At 42.0% G+C, this 22,410-nt stretch overlaps 1 protein-coding gene across 1 annotated transcript in view; it reads left to right on the forward strand.

Moving 5' to 3' along the window:
- DHX29 (DExH-box helicase 29) overlaps positions 1-22,410 on the forward strand; it is a 1,644,099-nt gene that overhangs the window by 299,917 nt on the left and 1,321,772 nt on the right. The window contains exon 6 of the mRNA XM_044064425.1: positions 14,993-15,124. Coding sequence (XP_043920360.1) covers positions 14,993-15,124 — 132 coding nt within the window. The remainder of the gene's footprint in view (positions 1-14,992; positions 15,125-22,410) is intronic.

A 22,410-nucleotide genomic window follows, 5' to 3' on the forward strand; every position in this document is an offset into this window, starting at 1 on the left:
AATTACAATACTTATCCTGGAAGACTGCTTTCCTGCTGGCAATAACTTCAGCAAGAAGGGTTTCTGAACTACAGGCATCAATGGCAGTGCAACCCTTCCTGATCTTCCATCAAGATAGAGTATCCATGAGAACAAACCCTACATTTATGCCTAAGGTGGTATCCAGAGTCTCTTTAAATCAGGCTATCCACCTTCCTACATTCTTCCCCAACCCACAGAACAGGGGAGAAAGGCTCTTACATACCTTGGATGTACACAGACAATTACGCTACTACCTGGACAGGACAAAAAACAATAGAAAAACTGACCAGCTTCTGGTAGCATATGCAACAGGAAAGGAAGGAAAACCAATTTCTAAACAGACAATCTCCAAATGGATAGGAAATTGCATTAGATTTTGTTACTCCTACCATGGAAAGAAAATTCCAGGGAACATCAGGCCTCACTCCACAAGGGCTACAGCCACTACCACAGCTTTCTTACGAGGAGTGGCTACCAAGGACATTATAGAGCCTGCTACTTGGACCTCCATGCATACATTTGCCAAGCATTATAACTTACCTCTATACTCTAGATCCCGTGCTGGTTTTGCCACTGCTGTTTTGCAAGGGATCCTAACTACACCATAATCTCTTCTCATTTCCTCCTCCCCTAGTTTAGCTATGGTATTCTACCCATTTGTAAAGACTGCAGATGCATCCTTGAAGGACATAGTACAGTTTTGTACCTACCATAAATGTAGATGTCCGAGAGGAATGCATCTGCAGTCAGGATTACCCACCCTCCTTCCCCTCTGAGGTACTCCTAGGGTATTTGCCAATCTTCAGCTAGCTTGGGGGGGATCTATTATGGTGTATTTGTTTGTATATATGTACATACATGCTTATTTTGTGTGTTTGCTCTCTACTATTTGGAAATTTTGGCATTTATCCAAATTTAGCCATCCAAGAGGGCACCTGGCATCTGGGGCAAGAAACACTGAGGAAAATGGCGTCGGCTGATGCCTTTATACCCGAATAACTGCCGCAATGACGTCGGGTGAAGTGCGACTCCAGCCGAAGCCAGACCCAGACTTTGGAATCCAGCCGACCGAAGGGCTGCCTGACGACAGGACAACCCATTTGTAAAGACTGCAGATGCATTCCTCTCGGACATCTACATTTATGGTAGGTACAAAACTGTACTTTCTACAGGGCCTTATAGCCACTCCTAATGCTCTTTAGCTCCATCCTCCCATCCATAGCTTTGGGATTCTACCCAAATGTAATGACTGCAACTGTGAAATATGAAGAACATAGTACAGTTGTGTACATTTACTATAAAAGTAGATGTTCAAGTGTATTCACTGTTGCAGTCCAGGGTTACCTACCCACCATCCCCCTTTTCTATACCTTTTTCTTTCCTTCACTATATACTAAAGCCTTTGTGGTGTATTTGCTATTAGATGAAGGTAAAGTTATGTTGCTAAAAGTGCATATACATATATTTCTGTTTATATATATATATATATATATATACATATATATATATATATATATATACATATATATATATATATACACATATATATATATATATATATATATACATATATATATATATACATATATATATATATATATATATATATATATATACATATTTTTTTTTTTTTTTTGCTCCCCATTTGGGGGGCACCTGACATCTGGGGCAAGAAAAACTGAATAAAATGGTGTCGGCTGCATGTTTTATACCCCTGACGACCTGATGTCATGGAAGAGGAGACAGCAACTGACGCAGGACCCAAGACTTTGTTATTCAGGCCGACTGAGGGCAACCTGTCAGCATATTAGCCAAATGTAATGACTGCAACAGTGAATACACTCTGAACATCTACATTTATGGTAAGTGTACATAACTGTACTTTATCTGTTTTACCCTTTGGGATATCCACTTTTCCAACAGTGTCCACGTACTTTCTAGCTCCCATTGCAGGCTGCTTGAGTATTCATACTTTCTCTATTTAGATAACTTGCTTATCTTTGCAGTGTCTCTTTCAAAGTGTCAGGAGTCTCTGTCTTGGGTCAAAGATTTCCTACACAGGCTTGGATTCAAAGAGAACTTTCAAAAGTCTTTTCTGATTCCCTCTCACAGGATTGTGTTTCTGGGATGCCTGCTGGATACCAAAGTACAAAGAGCTTTGCTTTCATAGGAGAAAGTAGGTCTGTATTTAGATCTTTTCCAGGGGTTTTAAACTGAGACATCAGTCTTAGGGAATGCCTCGGGATGCTGGGTATCATGGCCTTAATGATTCTCATGAAACCTTTTGCCAAGATTCCACATAAGATACATTGTTATCCGAAATCTTTTTGATCCCAGCATAAACACCCATTGTCTTTTCAAATTCTATTTCTGGGATTTGTAAAAGGGAAATAAGATGGTGAAGACATTAAATTTCCCAGAATCCAGGTCTTCTGTTCTCCCCTCCTGCTCCAAAGCAGTCCGTTACAACAGACACCTCAGACTTTGCTTGGGGGAAAAGTGTCAATGGACATAAAAGTGCAGGGTCAAAACAGACGGACCAAAACACATAAACTTAAGAGATGCTAATTCTTATAAATGATCTCAACTCTCTGAATCATCCGGGGTCCCCAGAGACCTCTTAAGGTATTTACAGACAATACCACAGTGATGTGGTATATAAATATTCAAGCGGGAACCAGATCTTACCCCCTATGCAGACTAACCATGTTAGGATGAGATATAGCTTCACTGCAAAATCTCACTCTGAAGTAATCTTACAGTCCAGCAGAACATAACTGTTTGACAAACAAGCTGAGCTGGACCAGGGCCAACCCTCACAAATGGAAACTGAATCAGGGGAGTCTTCCAGGATTTGATCCATCTGTGGGGAATTCCTCAGCTTGACCCTTTTGTCTCCTGTCTAAACAATCCGATGGTAAAATTCTGTTCCAGGACTCCATGCAAGAAGGCCTGAAAGATTGATTCCTTTTCCCTTGCTTCACTTGGACAAGAATGTTCCTGTATATTTTTCTACGCTTTTACTGATATCCAGTATACTTCTGAAATTCAGAAGGACTTCCCAAAGATCATTGTTGCGACTCCCTTCTAACCCGGGCAACAGTGGTTCTCCTTTTGAAAATGATAGGGGGTAGTTACCACAAGCTTTCTCAGACTGGATTTACTCACACAGGGTCAGGGGTGTTGCATTCTGCTCCCAAACACTTACAGCTGACTGCATGAATTATACAGTTTTAATATTTTTTAGACACCTTTTTTTCTGAGGATATACAGCAGGTGTGGTGGTGCTGCGGTAGCGTTGTCGCCTCATAGTAAGACGTTGTCCTGTTCGATTCTCAGCTAGAGCGTTTTCTGTGTGGAGACATGTGTGAATGGGCGTACCTTCGTTGAAGGTTGTGTGTCAGAGCCGGCAACTCGGCACGTAAAAATCTACTGCCAATCATTAGCAGACCAGAGTTCCACTGTGGCGACCCCTAACCGGGAAAAGCCGAAAGACACAACAACAACAACAACATTAACAGAGGCAAGAAAACTTGCTACTAGAAAGTTACATATTAGCCAGTGGAAAAAGTTTTCTAGTTGGTGCCAGTAAAAAAGAACCTGCACCCCTTCAGGGGCTAGTGTTTCTCTGGTTCCACAATATTTGTGTGAGTTACTTTCCAGTGGCTTGGCTTACTTTTCAGTAAAAGTTCGTTTGCCATTCATTTCATCATATCTGTCCATGGAGTCTCCTCTTTCAATGTAATCTCATGTGAAAGTGTTGTTGAATGTGGAGTTGCATAAGAAGCCTGTTAGAAAACACATTGCTCCTCCTTGGGCTCGTAATTTTGTGTCAGAAAAGCTAATTCTTGTGCCATTTGAAACCGCTCATCAGGCTGACTTGAAGTTCTTAACATGAAAAAGAGTTTTGCTCTTCTTGCAGATGGCAGAACAATTAGTATGTGAGCTGTAAGCTCTCCTGGAGGTTCTACCTTTTGCTAGAGCAAGAACACTTGTCCATCTACCTACTTAACTGAATAAAGTACTGGAGATGTCAGCAAGGTGTCTTTATTCCTCCCACAGGGAGGATATCTGAGAGAGTGTCTCCTAGATCTCCTAGCCAAAGTGATTTTATCTAAACTTATCCTTTATACTCTGTTCTTGTTTATTTTTCCCAAAGGTGGGATTTTATGAAGAACTAATCCTTCATTTGTGCCTGAAATGGTATCAAAGTTTACCTTAATCTGAGCTGTTGTTCTCCCTCTTTTTTTTTCCAGACTCTAAAAACGAGGGACAAAATGGTAATCCCTTGCTTGGATGTCCAGAGGCAACTCTGGTATTATCTAGACAGAATAAAATCTTTCAGAACTTCTGATTAGGTACTCATTTCTTGTGAAGGTAAGAAAAAGGAATAACCTGTATCAAAACCGACCATTTCAAAACAGTTATTGCATGCTGTTATTTTTTGTTGTAACCACTACAACAAAACAATTTCAGGCAGGGTCATGGGTCACTCTACCAGGGCCTTCCTTGGCTTCATCTGTGGCTTTTTCGAAACGGATGGATTTTAGAAGTATTCTTGAAGCAACATCTTTGTCCTCTGTGCTCAGTTTTACAAAGCAATATAACTAGATTCCTTCCGCAGGTCTAGGACAGACTTTGCTGGGACCATTCTCCAGGGGCTCCTGAACTCTCATCCTCCCTGTCATTTTAAGCTATGGTACTCTGCCCATAAAGCTTAGGATACTGCACCAGTGATCCTTGTGAAGTACAGTAGCATACCTCTCAACTGTCCAGATTTTTGCAGAATGTCCAAAGTTTTGCCTGGTATATTTGCTTTGCTCCACATAAAATATGTGGTTTTCAGGCAACTCGTGGAGAATATAAGTCGATAAGTGATGGACATTTGAGTTTCAGTCTTCAAATCCTTCGAAAAATGCATGCTAATGCAAAACCTTTCATTCTATCATCTTTCTAAATTTACAGGAGCAATATTTAAAATCTGTCCCTATTTTTGGGCCTTTGTTTCCCCATTATTTTGGGCTTTGTCAAGATTTCTTGAACTAAGGCTAAGAGGTATGTACAGTTGTAAAGTAAACCTTCAATAACAGCCAATGTTCTTTTGATCGCAGCTACAGTAGCCACTCCCTCTCTCCACCCCACCCCACATAATGTTGTATGTTTCATATGTCAGGCTGATGACTTTGTTATGTTCCTAACACTGGCCTCTCAAGACTTTAGCATCCCTCTCTCTGTTAGCATGAAAGATCTGAATGGCTTTGTGCCCAAACCTAAATTTTAATCATATAATCTCAAGGTGAGTAATGGCTTCGGTGCATTTTCATTTGAACTATTCAGTTCACTGCAGCAGACTCACCCCCAGCAGCTGTGTACCACACAGTTTCATTTTGCATAGCACTTTTATACCTTTCCTTATGCTGTGTACAATGTAACCTTCTTGGCATGCTAGATTTTTAACTTATTCATTTCTTACCCTCTCATTTATATAACAAGAACTCAGTGCAGTGTAAGTCAGTACAAGTCAGAAAATCTTTTCAAAAATGAAAGCCAGTCTGCTTAGTCACTTTGTCTTCCATCCTTTTTTCTCTGCAGCTAAAGCGCAAAGTGAGATTATTAGTTCACTTCTCTCACTAGCTTAACACAGTAAGCATAGTTCAAACTTCATGTTGCTTCTCACAGTCAGTTCCAGTATGTGGTTGAAATCCAAATATCTCTTTATTCTTCTGGTCCTCTCTTGGACTTCTGTCTTTCTTCCATTTTGTTTGAAAAAGTGGGAGTGATTTGACAGGCATGGTCTCTCCCTAACCTTGAATCCCCTTCTGCTTGCCATTTATTTATGTTGACCAGACTCTCTCCTCCTGCACTGCCTGCTCTTCCATGTATGTCTTCAAACCACCAGGAAAAAACACTGAAAACTCTTGGATATAACAACATGAATCTCATTCCAGCCCCACAACAGTCTGATTGCTGGGATGAATTTACTTTTTTGTCTAGTGTGCAGCAGATAGACATTTTCCATGAAAACTCTGCTGTCAGCAACTTTTAACACATTTTCCTCTGCCACATTATACTCTATGGCATCTCCTTCTTTTGGTACTTTTGCATCTTAACCAAAAGAGGTTTCAGTTGTTGGCTAATGGCAAGCATTGGAGACCTATACTCCATGTGCTCTCTCAGATAATAGTTCTTGCTGTGGAATTCCAGTCCATTTACTTATCTGTATCTTCATAAAATTGATATATTCTACTCCCTCCAATTTCTGTTAGCATGGCAGAGAACTTGGTATTCTCTCAGTATGCTCTGTCGTCAAGTTCTACTATTTTTTTAAAAACTTCCTCCTTGTAAGTCTCATATGTGAAGTTGTTCAATCTCGCCATTCATTTTTCACTGATGGGCTCGGAGCCAGTCCATTGGCAAAGCTCAGGGTTTACCAGTAGCTCGATACCAAGCCCCTTATTCCATGATGCACTGTTGGAATTACCCCAGATCTAGTTTGCCACGGCATGAATCTCAGGGGTTCCAGTTCGCTCGAGCATTTTGTGACACAAAATCGCTATTTGCAAGTCTTTTTTTTTCAAAATCTTCTTTATCTTTTATAGATAATTACTTACTATATAGCTCCTGTAGTTGTCTCTTTAGACCTATTCACTTGGTGCTTCATAGTTTCATTTTTGTAGCGGCAAGTCCACTAAATCATCAAAATCATCTACTCTGATGTCCTCGGCGCGGACCGGGCACTCTAGGTGCTGACACTCTCCTGACGGGTCTGGGGAGGATAGTCGCACCGACTTGTCAGTGCCAACGCTTCCTCTCAGGACTTCGTCTCGGATGAGCATGAGGAGAATTCTCTCACAGATCAGCTAATATAGTAATTAGATAATTTGATTTTTATATAACTGTAGAAGTTCAACAACCACACTGCCTTACTGGCATTCAGGTAGTAGTGCCCTGATACTTTCATCTGGCTGTCTATTAAAGCTCACAGCTCCTCCCACTGCCTACCCATGGGTGTGAAGTTCCAATCACCTGGCAGGATGAGGACTGCCCTTCAAACTCACAGACAGGACCCATTCAGTTTTCTAGTGCTATAGAAAGAGAAGGATCTCTTGGAAGACTGCTTCTTAGCCTGGATCTCTTCAGCTGCTGAGCTCATTAAAAAAAAAAAAAAAAAAAAAAAAATTGTTTATTTCTGCAGTTTGATTTTTTTCAGTTTTGGAGTAGTATAAAATTTGGTGTATGTGTGCATAGCACTTTTATACCTTTCCTTATGCTGTGTACAATGTAACCTTCTTGGCATGCTAGATTTTTAACTTATTCATTTCTTACCCTCTCATTTATGTAACAAGAACTCAGTGCAGTGTAAGTCAGTACAAGTCAGAAAATCTTTTCAAAAATGAAAGCCAGTCTGCTTAGTCACTTTGTCTTCCATCCTTTTTTCTCTGCAGCTAAAGCGCAAAGTGAGATTATTAGTTCACTTCTCTCACTAGCTTAACATAGTAAGCATAGTTCAAACTTCATGTTGCTTCTCACAGTCATTTCCAGCATGTGGTTGAAATCCAAATATCTCTTTATTCTTCTGGTCCTCTCTTGGACTTCTGTCTTTCTTCCATTTTGTTTGAAAAAGTGGGAGTGATTTGACAGGCATGGTCTCTCCCTAACCTTGAATCCCCTTCTGCTTGCCATTTATTTATGTTGACCAGACTCTCTCCTCCTGCACTGCCTGCTCTTCCATGTATGTCTTCAAACCACCAGGAAAAAACACTGAAAACTCTTGGATATAACAACATGAATCTCATTCCAGCCCCACAACAGTCTGATTGCTGGGATGAATTTACTTTTTTGTCTAGTGTGCAGCAGATAGACATTTTCCATGAAAACTCTGCTGTCAGCAACTTTTAACACATTTTCCTCTGCCACATTATACTCTATGGCATCTCCTTCTTTTGGTACTTTTGCATCTTAACCAAAAGAGGTTTCAGTTGTTGGCTAATGGCAAGCATTGGAAACCTATACTCCATGTGCTCTCTCAGATAATAGTTCTTGCTGTGGAATTCCAGTCCATTTACTTATCTGTATCTTCATAAAATTGATATATTCTACTCCCTCCAATTTCTGTTAGCATGGCAGAGAACTTGGTATTCTCTCAGTATGCTCTGTCGTCAAGTTCTACTATTTTTTTAAAAACTTCCTCCTTGTAAGTCTCATATGTGAAGTTGTTCAATCTCGCCATTCATTTTTCACTGATGGGCTCGGAGCCAGTCCATTGGCAAAGCTCAGGGTTTACCAGTAGCTCGATACCAAGCCCCTTATTCCATGATGCACTGTTGGAATTACCCCAGATCTAGTTTGCCACGGCATGAATCTCAGGGGTTCCAGTTCGCTCGAGCATTTTGTGACACAAAATCGCTATTTGCAAGTCTTTTTTTTTTTCAAAATCTTCTTTATCTTTTATAGATAATTACTTACTATATAGCTCCTGTAGTTGTCTCTTTAGACCTATTCACTTGGTGCTTCATAGTTTCATTTTTGTAGCGGCAAGTCCACTAAATCATCAAAATCATCTACTCTGATGTCCTCGGCGCGGACCGGGCACTCTAGGTGCTGACACTCTCCTGACGGGTCCGGGGAGGATAGTCGCACCGACTTGTCAGTGCCAACGCTTCCTCTCAGGACTTCGTCTCAGATGAGCATGAGGAGAATTCTCTCACAGATCAGCTAATATAGTAATTAGATAATTTGATTTTTATATAACTGTAGAAGTTCAACAACCACACTGCCTTACTGGCATTCAGGTAGTAGTGCCCTGATACTTTCATCTGGCAGTCTATTAAAGCTCACAGCTCCTCCCACTGCCTACCCATGGGTGTGAAGGTCCAATCACCTGGCAGGATGAGGACTGCCCTTCAAACTCACAGACAGGACCCATTCAGTTTTCTAGTGCTATAGAAAGAGAAGGATCTCTTGGAAGACTGCTTCTTAGCCTGGATCTCTTCAGCTGCTGAGCTCATTTAAAAAAAAAAAAAAAAAAATTGTTTATTTCTGCAGTTTGATTTTTTTTCAGTTTTGGAGTAGTATAAAATTTGGTGTATGTGTGTGTGTATATATATATATATATATATATATATATATATATATATATATATATATATATATATATATATAAAGAGAGAGAGTGTCTGCATGTCCTCCCTGTGACCGCGTGTGTTTTCTCCGGGTGCTCCGGTTTCCTCCCACATCACAAAGACATGCTGTAGACATGGACACTCTAAATTGGCCCTAGGTGTGAGTGTGTGCATGTGTGTGCCTTCTGTGGAAGGTTGGGCGCCAGGCTGGCAACTCAACACCGTAAAACTCCACTGCCAATCATGAGCAGACAGGTGATCCCCTGTGGCGACCCCTAACCGGGAAAAGCCGAAAGAAGAAAAAGAAATTTGGTATATACTTGGGTTTTACTTTGACTGCACAGCGTAATTCTTATACTGTTTATTTTAAGCTGATTGTTGGTCTTGGGTGGAGGGGGGGGGGTTAAGCCTTCTTATGAGTTTTATGGCCATATGTGAATGTTTAGATGAGTTTCAGTACTAAGGCCATTTTACTTAAGTTCCTTTCATTATCTCGCGCTTCCTGAGCTACAGGTTACCTGCAATTTTTTTCTGCTGATTAAAAGTTTCATTTGAAATTTTTCATGGGAAACTTACTGATTTCACATTTTTTGGGGGTTATGATTATTTGAGGTGATTGAGTAGTATTGCAGCATTTTAAATTATTTTATTTTCGTTTAAATCTTGAGTTTGGCACAATTTGTATGTTACACATTTTTGACAGGAATTTTTCTTACATTTATGCTTCATTGCTATTCTAATACTGTTTTAGGCTGTATCTATACATTTGGGCTGATATTAGCATTTTTTTCAAAAACCAGTGGAATTTTATATATGTACTTTGCACTTTGAACTGCGTTACTGAAACTGCTCCTATTTTATTCATTGCAGTGTTTAGAATAGACTTTGGATCCCTGTTTAGAGGGAGAGTAGTGGAAATGTTAATTTTTAACTGGCTGACCATGCAGTCATTGTTTGGTATTGCTCTGGCTATTTTTTTCGTCTCCTGACTTGATGGACTCTGATACGGTCCCCCAACGTCTACCTGTAATGCACCTAAAAACATAAAAGTAAATTCAGGAATATGCCTTAGCTTATGGCTTTTGACTCCACAGTAGCCTTGGGCAGGCTATTGGACCACTCACCTTCTTTTTCCTCCAGGTCACGTGTTGTGGCAATAGTACCATGACTTTGTATGACTTCAGGGTCAGACAAGTCCTCCAGGGCTGTACCATTCCTTGGTCTGGGTACAGGAGAACCAAACTCTTTAAGGTACAGGGTAAGTTCGGGGAACAAATCTGTTGAAAAAGTTGATGCGTCTTCTCCTGGAGATTCTCCACCTAGTGCAGTGCATGCAAAAAAGAGCCAGAAGACCTACAGAGCAACACTCTTTGAATATGTTTTCACCTGAGCTTGTGCCTATGGGTAGATTATTTATTCATGCCTTTGATTATGGGGTGCAGACCGAAGTCATGAGAATTGCTAGTGCTCCTACTCCTTTTCAACCACCTTGGAATCCTGATTTTGAAGGGGATCTGGTATCTGAGGTTTCAGAAGTGTTAGAGTCTCCACAGTCAGTTTCCTCTGTGGACAAACAGGTTCAGAAACCCAAACAGATGTTTTCTTTTTCCTAAGTGCTGGTTGAATTTAGGGATTTATTCAGTTGTGAGCAATCATCAGATGCTCCTGAGATCAGAAGGGTATATGTTCTTTTGGATGATGATGCCCCATATGTGGAAACCTTCCCTCTGTTGTTCCCAGAGCTGGTAGATATTTTTAAAAAAGCTTGCATTTCTCTGTTGACTGAGCCTCTGCCTAAAAAGTTGTTTAAGGAATTCAAGATGTGCTCAGCCATGCCTGGCCTCCAAGCCCCCTTGTCTGTGGGCGCTGCTTCTGTGTCCCCAGCAACCTTTGCCAGTAAAAGGATCATGTCTTCATCTAACCCGGTTCCTCAATATAATCAAGGCAAATAGCTAGACTGTCAGGGAATGAAGCTGACAGTCCAGCATGGTTGCTTTAAAAGTGTTTTATGTGGAAGTTTATGTTGAGGTGTATGTATAGTTTAAACAGGTTTGCTATAAAGTTATTGCAGAGCAGCAAGACTATGTGAAAAAGATTATTTCCAGTGTTTCTCAAGTGTCTATACATGCTTTAAAGAGCCCCTTGGAGAGACCGAGACCGTCTTTAGAAATGCAGTGACTTTCTATGGTGGTAAGAAGGTATGCTTGGCTGCACAGTCAAAACTTTTGTGATGAGTTAAAAAATGAGATTATGACTGCTGCACTTGATTGTGATTGTGTTTGGTACAGCAGCTGGTCAAATCATAAAACATTGGTATGATGTAAGTAAATGGTTGCAAGGAGTGTCTAAAATGTTCCATATCCCCAAGCTTCCCCCCATTTAGCAAGATAACTTTCGGTGGCCCAACAAACAGTCCCAGCCTAACAAAAATCAAGCCATCAAAAGGAAATGGGAGGATGAGAACTCCACCAAATCTAATAAGAGGTGTTCTTTCCCCAAAAAGGATAACAATCCTTTTGATGTATGATTATTGCCAAAGCTGTGCTTCCATCTTAACCAAGTTCCCCTCCATTGCCCCATCTTGAAAGTTAGCTCTCAACAAGGCAGACTGGCTGTCAGTAGTTTCCAGTAAGTGGGTACTCAACATCATTGGCAGAGATTACAGTTGGCAATGGCAGGAACATCTGCCTCCATTCAGAGGGGCTTCCCCCTCACCCAGTGGACCATACTTTGCCAGAGTATAGGAGGAAATAACAAATGATTAACTCTAGGATCATAGAGCCAGTCCCTCCTTCAGAGAGAGTGAAAGATTTCTACTCCAGAATTTTTCTGGTTCCAAAAAAAGAACCGCCATGGTGACTGGTTTTGGACATTTACTTTCTGAATACTTTTGTCGAGATCCCCAAGTTCAAGATGCTCACCCTGCAGGTGGTGCTCTTCTGCAAGATCACTGCTTCATGCTGAGCCTGAACTTGAAGCATGCATATCATCATGTCCACGTTGCTCATTGCTTCAGGAGATATCTGAGATTTTTCTGTCTGATTCAGTTCACACTGTCAGTTCTCTTTGTTCTCCTTTGGGCTGTCCACTGCACCTTGAATGTTTTTCCAAATGCCTAGCTCTGGTAATGGCTCACTGCTGGACTCTTGGCATTCAATTTTCCTTACTTGGATGACTTTGTAATCTGTGCAGAGTCTGCATCCAGTTATTTGGAATCACTAGAGAAGATCTTGACCTTACTCTCCCAAGTAGGGTTCAAGGTGAATCTTCAGAAGTTATGCCACACACCTTCGCAAAGACGCTTCTTTTGGGGGTGTCTAACATCAACAAATGAATGGTCTTTCTTCTTGAAGATAATGTACTAGCTTACCAGATGATGTTCAGGAATTTTCTAAAGGAACGTCACCTTAGCAAGATATTTCTTAAAAATTGTAAGACTTATGGTGCTCATGATTCTCATACCACCACTGGCTCATTTCCATATGAGGAAAAGTCAGTGGTATATTTGAAATTATTGGACCTAGCACCTACATTCTTCGGAATCCCAGTTTCCAGTACTGGCCTTCATCAGACAAGCATTACAATGTGGGATAGCACACCTGAGTATCAATCCAGGATTTCCCTTTTTCCCACCTGTTCTGGTTCAGTCTGCCTAGACAGATTTGTCCAACTTGACTTTGGGAGCTGTGTCAGTGGGACTGCAAGTGCAGGCCCAAGAATGCATGGAAACACATCAGTATCAAAGAAATGTTGGCAATGAGCCAGACTTAAAAGTCCTTTACCACTCATGGACTCCTGGTCCTCTCCCTGTGGATACTGACAACACCATAGTGATGTAGTACGCCAACATACAAGACAGTATAAGGCCATACTGTCTGTGCTAGTTGGCAGTAATGGCCTGGGAGTTGGCTTTTCAGCATTCTGACTTTTCAGGCTTCATACATCCCATCAGAGCAAAACGTTGCGGTATTCAGACTAAGCAGATCCTGGGCAAACCTGCACAAGTGGCAGCTGAAGGCAGTTGTGTTTCAAGATCTAGTCCAGATGTGGGGAACACCTCATATAGATCTGTTCACTTTCTTTCAAAACAGACAGCTGAAGAAATTCTTTTCCAGGGATCCTTGTAAGCATGCTTGGTGGACAGATTCATTCTCATTCCCCAGGACGAGAATGTTCCTGTATGCATTTCCACCAATTCACAAGGTACTTCTGAAGATTCAGAAAGAAATGCCAAAGATCATTGTGGTGGCCCCATTGACCCAGATGATCTTTGTTCTCCATTTTAATGGTATTGGCCAAGAGCAATTATCACAGATTTGCTCACACTGTCTCAAGGACTTCTGGTGCACCCCTGTTTGGAGCAACTTCAACTGACAGTCTGAATGATTCAGTCTTGTCTCTGTTTAGGTATTTTTTTCCATGAGGATGTGCAGCAGGTGTTTAAAGGAGGCTGGAAAACCTGTTACTAGAAAACCTTGTGTTTACAAATGGATGAAGTTTTCTAAATGATGCCTAATGGGAACAGAGTGTCCCTTTAAGTTAACATCCCTCTGGTCCTGAAAGATGTGTTTGAGTTACTTCAGAATGGTTTATTGTACGTGTCCATTAGGGTGTATGCCATTTCTGCTTGTATGATAATGGATCTCCTTTTTTCTCTTTTGGTAAAATAGTTCATGAAAAGAGAATTGAATATCCGGTCCCCTTAGCAAATTCCTCCTTTCTGGGATCTCAGCTGTGTCCTAGAAAAATGACCTTACCACCCTTCAAACCTGCTACTTAGGCTGATTTGAAGCTGTTAGTGTGGAAACTGTTTTGCTTATTGCTTTGATATTTGCAAGGTGAGTTTCTGAGCAACAAGCTGTCATGGTTAGACACCCTTACTTTTCCACAGGGATAGATTGCATTATATATTAATCCTCCTTTCAAGCCGAAAGTGGCCTCAGAATTCAATCTCAACCAGTCTATCAATCTCCCCATGTTCTTCCCAGAAACTCAGAATAAAGGAGAGAGGATGCTTCATAACTTGGATATGCACTAGCTGCTTTGGTGTACCTTGACAGAATGAAACCCTTCAGGAAGGCTGAAAGGCTTTTTATTTCTTACATATGTTGCTCCTTGTTTGACCCTGTCTCCAAACAAATCATTTTAGTTTGGTTGTCCTATGGTATTATATTTTGTTACACCTACCATGGCTATGCAAATCCAGCCAAGGTAAATGTGTATTCCATCAGGGATTTTTCCTGTTGAGTGGCATATTGGAAAGGCATGGGCTGTCCAAGTATTCAAGAGTCAGCAACTCTGTTCTCTAGCCATACCTTTTATGAAGCACTGTCAGCCATAAGACAGTGTGTTCTGTGAACATAGTACAGTTGCATAAGTCCTACTTGCCTGTAACAGTAAATGTTCATAGAGCACACTTTCTTACTAGCAGTACCCACCTACCTTCCCTGTCTTTGAATGTACATAGTTTGGTGTTTGCTTTGCTGTGGTGCACTGCTCTGTGACCTTTATTTGTTTTGTTATGTGTGTGTGTTTGTTGGTATTGGAACAGGAGGTGTACACAAAGCTTGTGTTGCACGATTCTCTTCCTGCTTGGACTCTAGAAAACTGAAAAGGGGTCCTCTCTATGGGTTTGTAAGGCAGTCCCTGTACTGCTAGGTGATTAGCTCATCATACCTGGAGACAGGCAGTGGGAGAGACTCTGACCTTTATTAGACTGCCAGTGGAGGGTAGCAGGGTGCTACTATCCGAATGCCAGTAAGGCAGTGTGTGCTACGAATATCTGCTATTACATGTAAGTGGGACTTGTGCAACTGTGCTGTTTTTATTCTTTTTTTGTCTTTTGTTAGGGAACTGCGAAACAGGATGAGAAAGAAACAATGAAAAAGTGGATTTTACGTTATGCTGAGCAAGAAAGTGAAGATGAAATAGGAGATGAAGATGTTGAAAAGACATTTGAAAACAATGAGCACTTTGATCCAGTAAGTGGAGAGATTTGTTTAGATGACAGTAATGTCAGAAGCTAACATGACTCCTTTTTCATTGCTACATCAGCTGAGAAACAAAACTTGAATGATGCTTTATCTCTCTCCATTCCCTGTAATTCGTATTTTTCAGCTACATTACAGGATGGGGTGATTACATAGGTGCCTGGAAGGCTTTGCTTTGCATTTAGTACATCTTTACATTTAGTTACCTTACTACTGTGACTGAGCCAGTGCTGTGGTTTAAAGGAGAAAGCACAAAGTGTGATGGTGAGAATGGACTACCTTCTGCATTCAGTCTGCTTTTTTTGTTGTGTGTGCATATTTTCAGTGTACATCCTCCAGCTCCTCTTTAGTAAGAGTTCCTTGTTTGTGTTTTGTGTATTCTTGAATTTCTTCAGTTTTGAATTTTCAGGCCACTTTTGGGGGCTGTTCAATGCATCTGTTGCTCTTACTGTCACTCCCCAAAGGGGAAAAAATAATGTTATCTCTTTTCTGTACCCACTACTCATTTGATGCATTACTTTTTGGATTTTGTTGAAACATTTGACACTTGAAATTTATTTATTTATGCCCTGTGCCGTGTACCTCATTCATGAGGTTATTGCCCTCATCTTAGTGTCCAGCTGTTAACTGATCTCATAGTTTGGCTGTACAATGCTATCCTTTTGCTCCTTTGTATCCCCTTCAGATCCTTGTGTTATTTTTGTGTTCACCCATGTGCCTTCTGCCTGGGGCAGGGATTTCCCCTTTGGAAGAGTATGGTCTCTGTGACTAAAGTTATACATCCTGTATTGGACTGGGGACTAGCTAAGAACTGCAGATTGGATCTTCTGTCAGTGACAGGTCAGCAACATGACCAATTCCAAACCAGATAGTCAGGTGTTCCCTCCATATTGCTGTTATCCTTGCCCCCAGAGAATGTATTGATTTTTAAGCATCTAGGTGTGCTTTGTTTACTGGCATGTTTGTTTTAACAGAGTAGGTGGACTGGTCAAACCCAGGGACCCCTTTCTAATATGAATTGTGAGAAATGGTAGAAAAAGGCTAAACACCTATGTGAATAGGATGGAAGACATCAGTAGCATTACAGGTTTTGTGTGTTGTTAATGTAATTTAGTGTAGCATGCTCTCTAAATGCTAGTTTATTATAGACAGTATTTGATGAAATTATTTTATGGAGTAGCATTAAACAGGTAGAGTTATGTCTTTACATACTTACAACCTTCATCTAAGGTTCATGACTGAAAATAAATCAGTGGGTAATGGACACAGTAGAGCTGTCTGTAAATTCATGTTTATCTTTTTAGCCCCATCTCCCCAATGCCCATAATTTTCTTAATGGATTATAATGCAAACACAGTGCCTAATGTTAATGACCAGACGTGCCTAGGTCGAATACTCAATCCCACCCTTTACTTTACCATGCATACTGATTCTGTAACTAGTAAAGTTCTGTGATCAATTAAAACTATGTACAAAATCAGTCATCTCCTTTCACCCGGTACTCACAAGCCAATGCTAAAAATATTTTAACACCAAACTTGAATATGGCCTTTGTTTTTTCATTATGTATTCATCCCCCCAGTACTTGCAGAATGCAGACTGCTGGGAGTAAAATCTGCAGATTCATTCTATTGGAGACAACCAGATGCACCATTGCAGTTTGCTAAAAATTCCAAATTGCTTTCATTACCTCAGGAGACACTTTTCTTCTAAGTACTTTAATTTACAAGGTGCTAAAACATGGTCACTGCTCCCCTTTAAGAGTGGAATGACCTCTAAAGACAGCCCTTATGTATTCAGAAGTACACTGGACAGCAATTTATCTATGGTACGTTCTCCATTTAAAACTGCTGTGGGTGAGATAGCCTCCTCTAGATTGAGATCTGCTACCTGGAACCACCTGCCTACAGACATCAAAAATTTAGAAACCAATAAAAGTTTCAAAGATGCACTTAAAGAGCATCTCTTTAATGAATCCACCTGCAACTGTAACCATAGGTTTATAGGTGTGTACAAAGCTAATGGCCCTGGAGCCTTTACAAGCCTAGCCAATAGAAGTGCCCTGGCATCGTGCCGCCCGACGGTTCCCAGTGCCTCTATCAAGTAGAGCCTCTGGAGTAATCCCTGGGGTGAACTTTCTATTACCCATGCACTCATCAAGATTTTTATTTTATTTTACTTTATATTTGTTGACTGGGTTAGTCTGACTGAGCTTATTGGCCCATTTTCAGCAGAGACCTATGGAGAAAAGCTCCTCAGTAAGATACAAATTGTATTAGAATGGTATTAGACTAAAATGAGAAAAATACATTACATACAATGTGGTCAGTAGTTATACAGTTATAGTTTCAATCCTGAGGCAGTACTTAGAGTGTAGTGTTTAGAGTCAAAAATTGTTCATTAAGAATGATTATGTACAATAAGTTGTAGACAGAGTTTGGCTACTAAGTTCGAGGATAGGAGAGAGAGATTAGGGCAGAGTAGATGAGGAAGAGAGAAGGAATGAAAAGGAAGGTAGTGAGTACAGGAGGAGAGAAAAGATTGCTGGTACAGGATGGAGTGGATTATCTGTAGTTGAGAGAGAGAGAGTGAGCTGATGAGGTAGTTCAAGCCAGTCAACCTGATGTCCTTCAAGGATGCATCTGCAGTCCTTACAAATGGGTTGTCCTGTCGTCAGGCAGCCCTTCGGTCGGCTGGATTCCAAAGTCTGGGTCTGGCCTCGGCTGGTGTCGCTCTTCACCCGACATCATAGCTGCAGTTATTCGGGTATAAAGGCATCAGCCGACGCCATTTTCCCCAGTCTTTCTTGCCACGTGGCGCCCGAAGCAGAAGCTGTTCGCAAGTGCCGGTCGGTCAGAACCAGAGATTACTACTACCGAATACTTCTACTACTACCGAAGACTTCTAAAAAGCTAAGTACCCCGTTGGGGACTCTTTCTTGCCTCAGCCGATGTCAGAAAAAGTGAATAACTGTTTACCTTGTGGGAAACAAATACCTCATAAAGATTTCCACTCTTACTGCTTACCTTGTTTAGGCCCAGACCACAACGTAGCAGCTTGTCTAGCCTGTGCTTCTTTTAACCGACGGACGCTTAGACGTCGGTCGGAATTTGCTGAGGAGTTTTTCGGCCCCGATTTTGCTTACATTATGCCGTCGGATCCTCCGACTATGCAAATATCTAAAAAGCGCAAGGAAAAGGACCGACACTCGCGGTCCGTGGTTTCGGCCGAAACCGCGGTTAAGCCAACCGCGAGTGTCTCGGTTTCGGCCGAAACCGAGCAAGCGGTTCATCCTTCAGCCGAAAACTTACCTCCTACTGAGGCCTCTTCCAACCTGGTGGAATCGGCTTCTGAAATCCCACCTGCTCTTGCAGTTTCTCAGGAATTATCTGACACTATCCCCTTGGATATTTCAACCCCTGCACGTGGAGCTGCTAGGCCACCTGCAACCATGTCCATTAAGGCCTTTGCCAGGGCTAAAGCAGCTAAAACTACTAAATCTGTGCCTGCTAAGACCCCCTCTCACAGGCCTAGCTCTAGTGCACAAATGCTTAGTCTAGCAGAGGATCTCATTTCTTTAATCCGGGGATCCCAACCTCACCCAGACAGGACCTCTCACCCACCTCCAGGGAAGAGGCCTAGAGCAGAGCCCCCTGAGCCAGTTTCTACAGATGATTCCTCTGATGATTCAGATAATACAAACCCTCCAGAGGGTCCTTTCTCCCCTTATGAAGACTCTGATGCTGAAGAGTCCATTCCTTCTGCCTCTCCGCCTGAGGAATTTTCCTTTGGGGAAACCTTGCATGCTATGAGGGAACAATTTCAGTGGCAGGGCCAGGATTTTTCAGACTCTAGAAAAAGGCTTAGAACTTTTCTGCATTTACCACAACATAGGCCTTTAGCCATACCTCCAGTTCTCTCTGTTGTAGATGATGCATTTAATGATGCTTGTACTGCTCCTGATTCACTACCTCCGGCCCCTGCTAAGCCCGATAGGTACTACAGGGTCCCGGACAAGCATTATCATTTGTATAAGGCTCCTTTTGCAGATCCCGAGACTATCTCCCAGGGACCTAAGGCTGTAGCAGCAACCTCTGCCAAAAACCCCCTCCCCTCTGAAAGGGAATCCAGGTCCTTAGAGAGATGGGGTAAAAAAGTTTACACTTCTGCTACTCTTTCAGCTAGGGCCTTGAACTGTCAATTCCACATGATCCAGTATCAAGAATTTATGCTAGACCAGTTAACCAAAAAGCTGTCTACAGATGAACCATTAGACAAAAAATCTGTTCAGGAAATGGTGCATAACATTCAGCAAGTCAGTAACCATTCCTTAAAATGCGGCTATGATGCACTGGAGGCTTCCTTTAGATCAGCCATGACTGGCACAGTTATCAGAAGGCATGCATGGTTAAAAGAGCAGGCCTTACCAGACCATGTCAAATCAAAGCTACTAGATGCTCCCATGGACAAGATCAATTTGTTTGGCTCTCCTGCACAACAGGTGCTGAAGAAGATGGAAGAGAAGGCAAAATCTGTCCAAACAGTGAAAGATTTCTTACGGGTCCAACCTCCAAGGTTTAGCAGGAATTGGCCCTCCAAGAATTGGTCCTTTCCAGACTCCTCCAGAGCTCAGAGAGGCAGGAATAGGCGTTCAAGAGGCAGAAGTCAATCCAGGGGTGCCTACAGGGGACGCCAGTGGCAGGGTAACAACCAGCGAGGTACAGCAACAGACACAGCCACCACCACTACTACAGGACAATCACAGTGACTTGACTCTGGCACCGCCTACCAGGGAACAACTAGAAGCACCCTTAGGCGGGAAGCTAGCCTTATTTTCAGTAAACTGGCATTTCATCACAACAGACAAGTGGATTTTGCAGACAATAGACCAAGGTTACAGGTTTCACTTCCATACTCTACCAGGGAAGAGAGTAATGCCAAACCTACCTCCAAATCAAAAGGCAGAAGCTCTAAAACAAATAACTCAATTATTAAGAATGAGAGCTGTAGAAAAGGTACCATCTATGGAGCAAGGACAGGGATTTTACTCCAGACTCTTCCTGGTACCAAGAAAAGAAAGCAAATGGAGACCTATTCTCGACCTGTCCGCTTTAAACACATTCCTCATTGTTCATTGTTCCAAAATTCAAAATGCTGACCCTACAGCAGCTTCTTCCCATGTTGGGCAAGGAGTCTTGGCTGGTAACTCTAGATCTCAAGGAGGCATACCTGCACGTCCCCATACGACCAAATTGCAGAAGATACCTCAGATTTCTTGCAGGATCAGAGCATGATCAATTCTCAGCATTGCCCTTTGGCTTATCTACTGCGCCCAGAGTGTTCACGAAATGCCTGGCATCAGTAATTGCTCATTGCAGGCTTCAGGGAATCCAAATCTACCCTTACCTGGACGACTGCCTGATACAAGCGGACAACAAAAACAAGCTAGCAGAATACTTGAAAAGGGTCATTTATCTACTACAAGCCCTGGGATATACAGTCAATATAAAAAAGTCAAGGCTGATACCATCCCAAAGGATAACCTTTTGGGTGCAGAGCTGGACACATCGAAACAAATGGCATTCCTAACAGTAGAAAAACAGGAACAACTCCCTCTCTACTTCTTGGCATTAACAAAGCAGAACCATCTAACAGCAAGAAAAGTCCTGCAAGCCTTGGGCTTCATGGCATCCTGCATAATATTGGTTCCACATGCCAGACTGCATATGAGAAAGCTACAGTGGTACCTAAGGAATTTATGGTCTCAGCACAAGCACAGCCTAGAAACCCAAATTCCAATAATCCCATGCCTGAAGCAAGAATTCCAATGGTGGGCTCAGGCCTGTCAATCAAACAAAGGATTGCCCTTCCACAGTACTCAACCAAGCCAAACCATCACAACGGACGCCTCAGACCTCAGTTGGGGGGCCCACATGCTGGACAAGTGCATACAAGGTCTATGGACTCAAGACCAGCTGCGCCTACACATAAATCAAAAGGAAATGCTGGCAGTAAAACTGGCAATTCAGACATTCAGACCATTTCTTCGACATGGCCAACTGTTGATAAGGACAGACAACACCACAGTTATGTGGTACATCAACAAACAGGGAGGCACACATTCGTACTCTCTATGCCGGATGGCAATGGACCTCTGGAATGTGGCCCTGAGCTTCAACATTCAGTTACAAGCAATTTTTGTACCAGGAAAAAAAAAACATCCTAGCAGACATACTAAGCAGAACTACCACGGATACCCACGAATGGATGATGCATCCGGACATCTTCAAAACCATCACAAGAAAATGGGGACTCCCAGAAATAGACTTATTTGCACCCCCACGCAATCACCAACTGAAGAAATTCTGCACAAGGACGTACCACCCACTGGCTTGGAAAGTGGACTCCCTATCTTTCAGTTGGAAAAACCTGACAGCATATGCATTCCCACCACTTCCTTTGATGCACAAGGTGCTATTGAAGATCAAAGAGGACCGTCCAAGGATCATTCTGATAGCTCCAGACTGGCCAAGACAACATTGGTACCCATTACTGAGGAGCATGTCTCGGGAACAAATATGGCCCCTGCCCCTAGTTCCCTTGCTGTTAACACAGAACAACTACAACACCCTGCATCCAAACCTGAAAACACTGCAGCTGACTGCCTGGAACATTGCATAAGACCAATTAACCCAAATTTATCCCAAAGGGTTAAAGACATTATCTTGGAGGCTCGCAGGCCCTCATCAAGGAAAAATTATTCAGCAAAATGGAAAAGATATCACATTTGGAGTACTGCAAAAGGAGAAAATGTGTCACTGGTAAACATAGCCGACATCCTGGAATACTTGGCAGAGCTCTTCCACAACGGCCTGTCCTATTCTTCCATTAAGATTCATGTATCAGCTATTTCAGCGGAATACGACTTGGATCCTCCAGTCTTCTCACATCCTCTGCTCAGGCAGTTTCTGAGAGGAATTAAAAATGTAAAACCACCTAGGAAACCACCATTACCAGCATGGGACTTGAACTTTGTGCTAGAAAAAATGACACTCCCTCCTTTCGAACCAGCAGCAACAGCAGAATTACAATACTTATCATGGAAAACTGCTTTCCTGCTTGCAATCACTTCAGCAAGAAGGGCATCTGAGCTACAGGCATTAATGGCAGTGCAGCCCTTCCTGATCTTCCATCAAGATAGAGTGTCCATGAGAACAAATCCTACCTTTATGCCTAAGGTGGTCTCCAGAGTATCTTTAAATCAGGCTATCCACCTA

Source organism: Protopterus annectens, chromosome 2.part2 (assembly GCF_019279795.1).
Source record: "Protopterus annectens isolate FY-2018-M chromosome 2.part2, PAN1.0, whole genome shotgun sequence".
In the NCBI taxonomy this organism is placed as follows: domain Eukaryota; kingdom Metazoa; phylum Chordata; order Ceratodontiformes; family Protopteridae; genus Protopterus; species Protopterus annectens.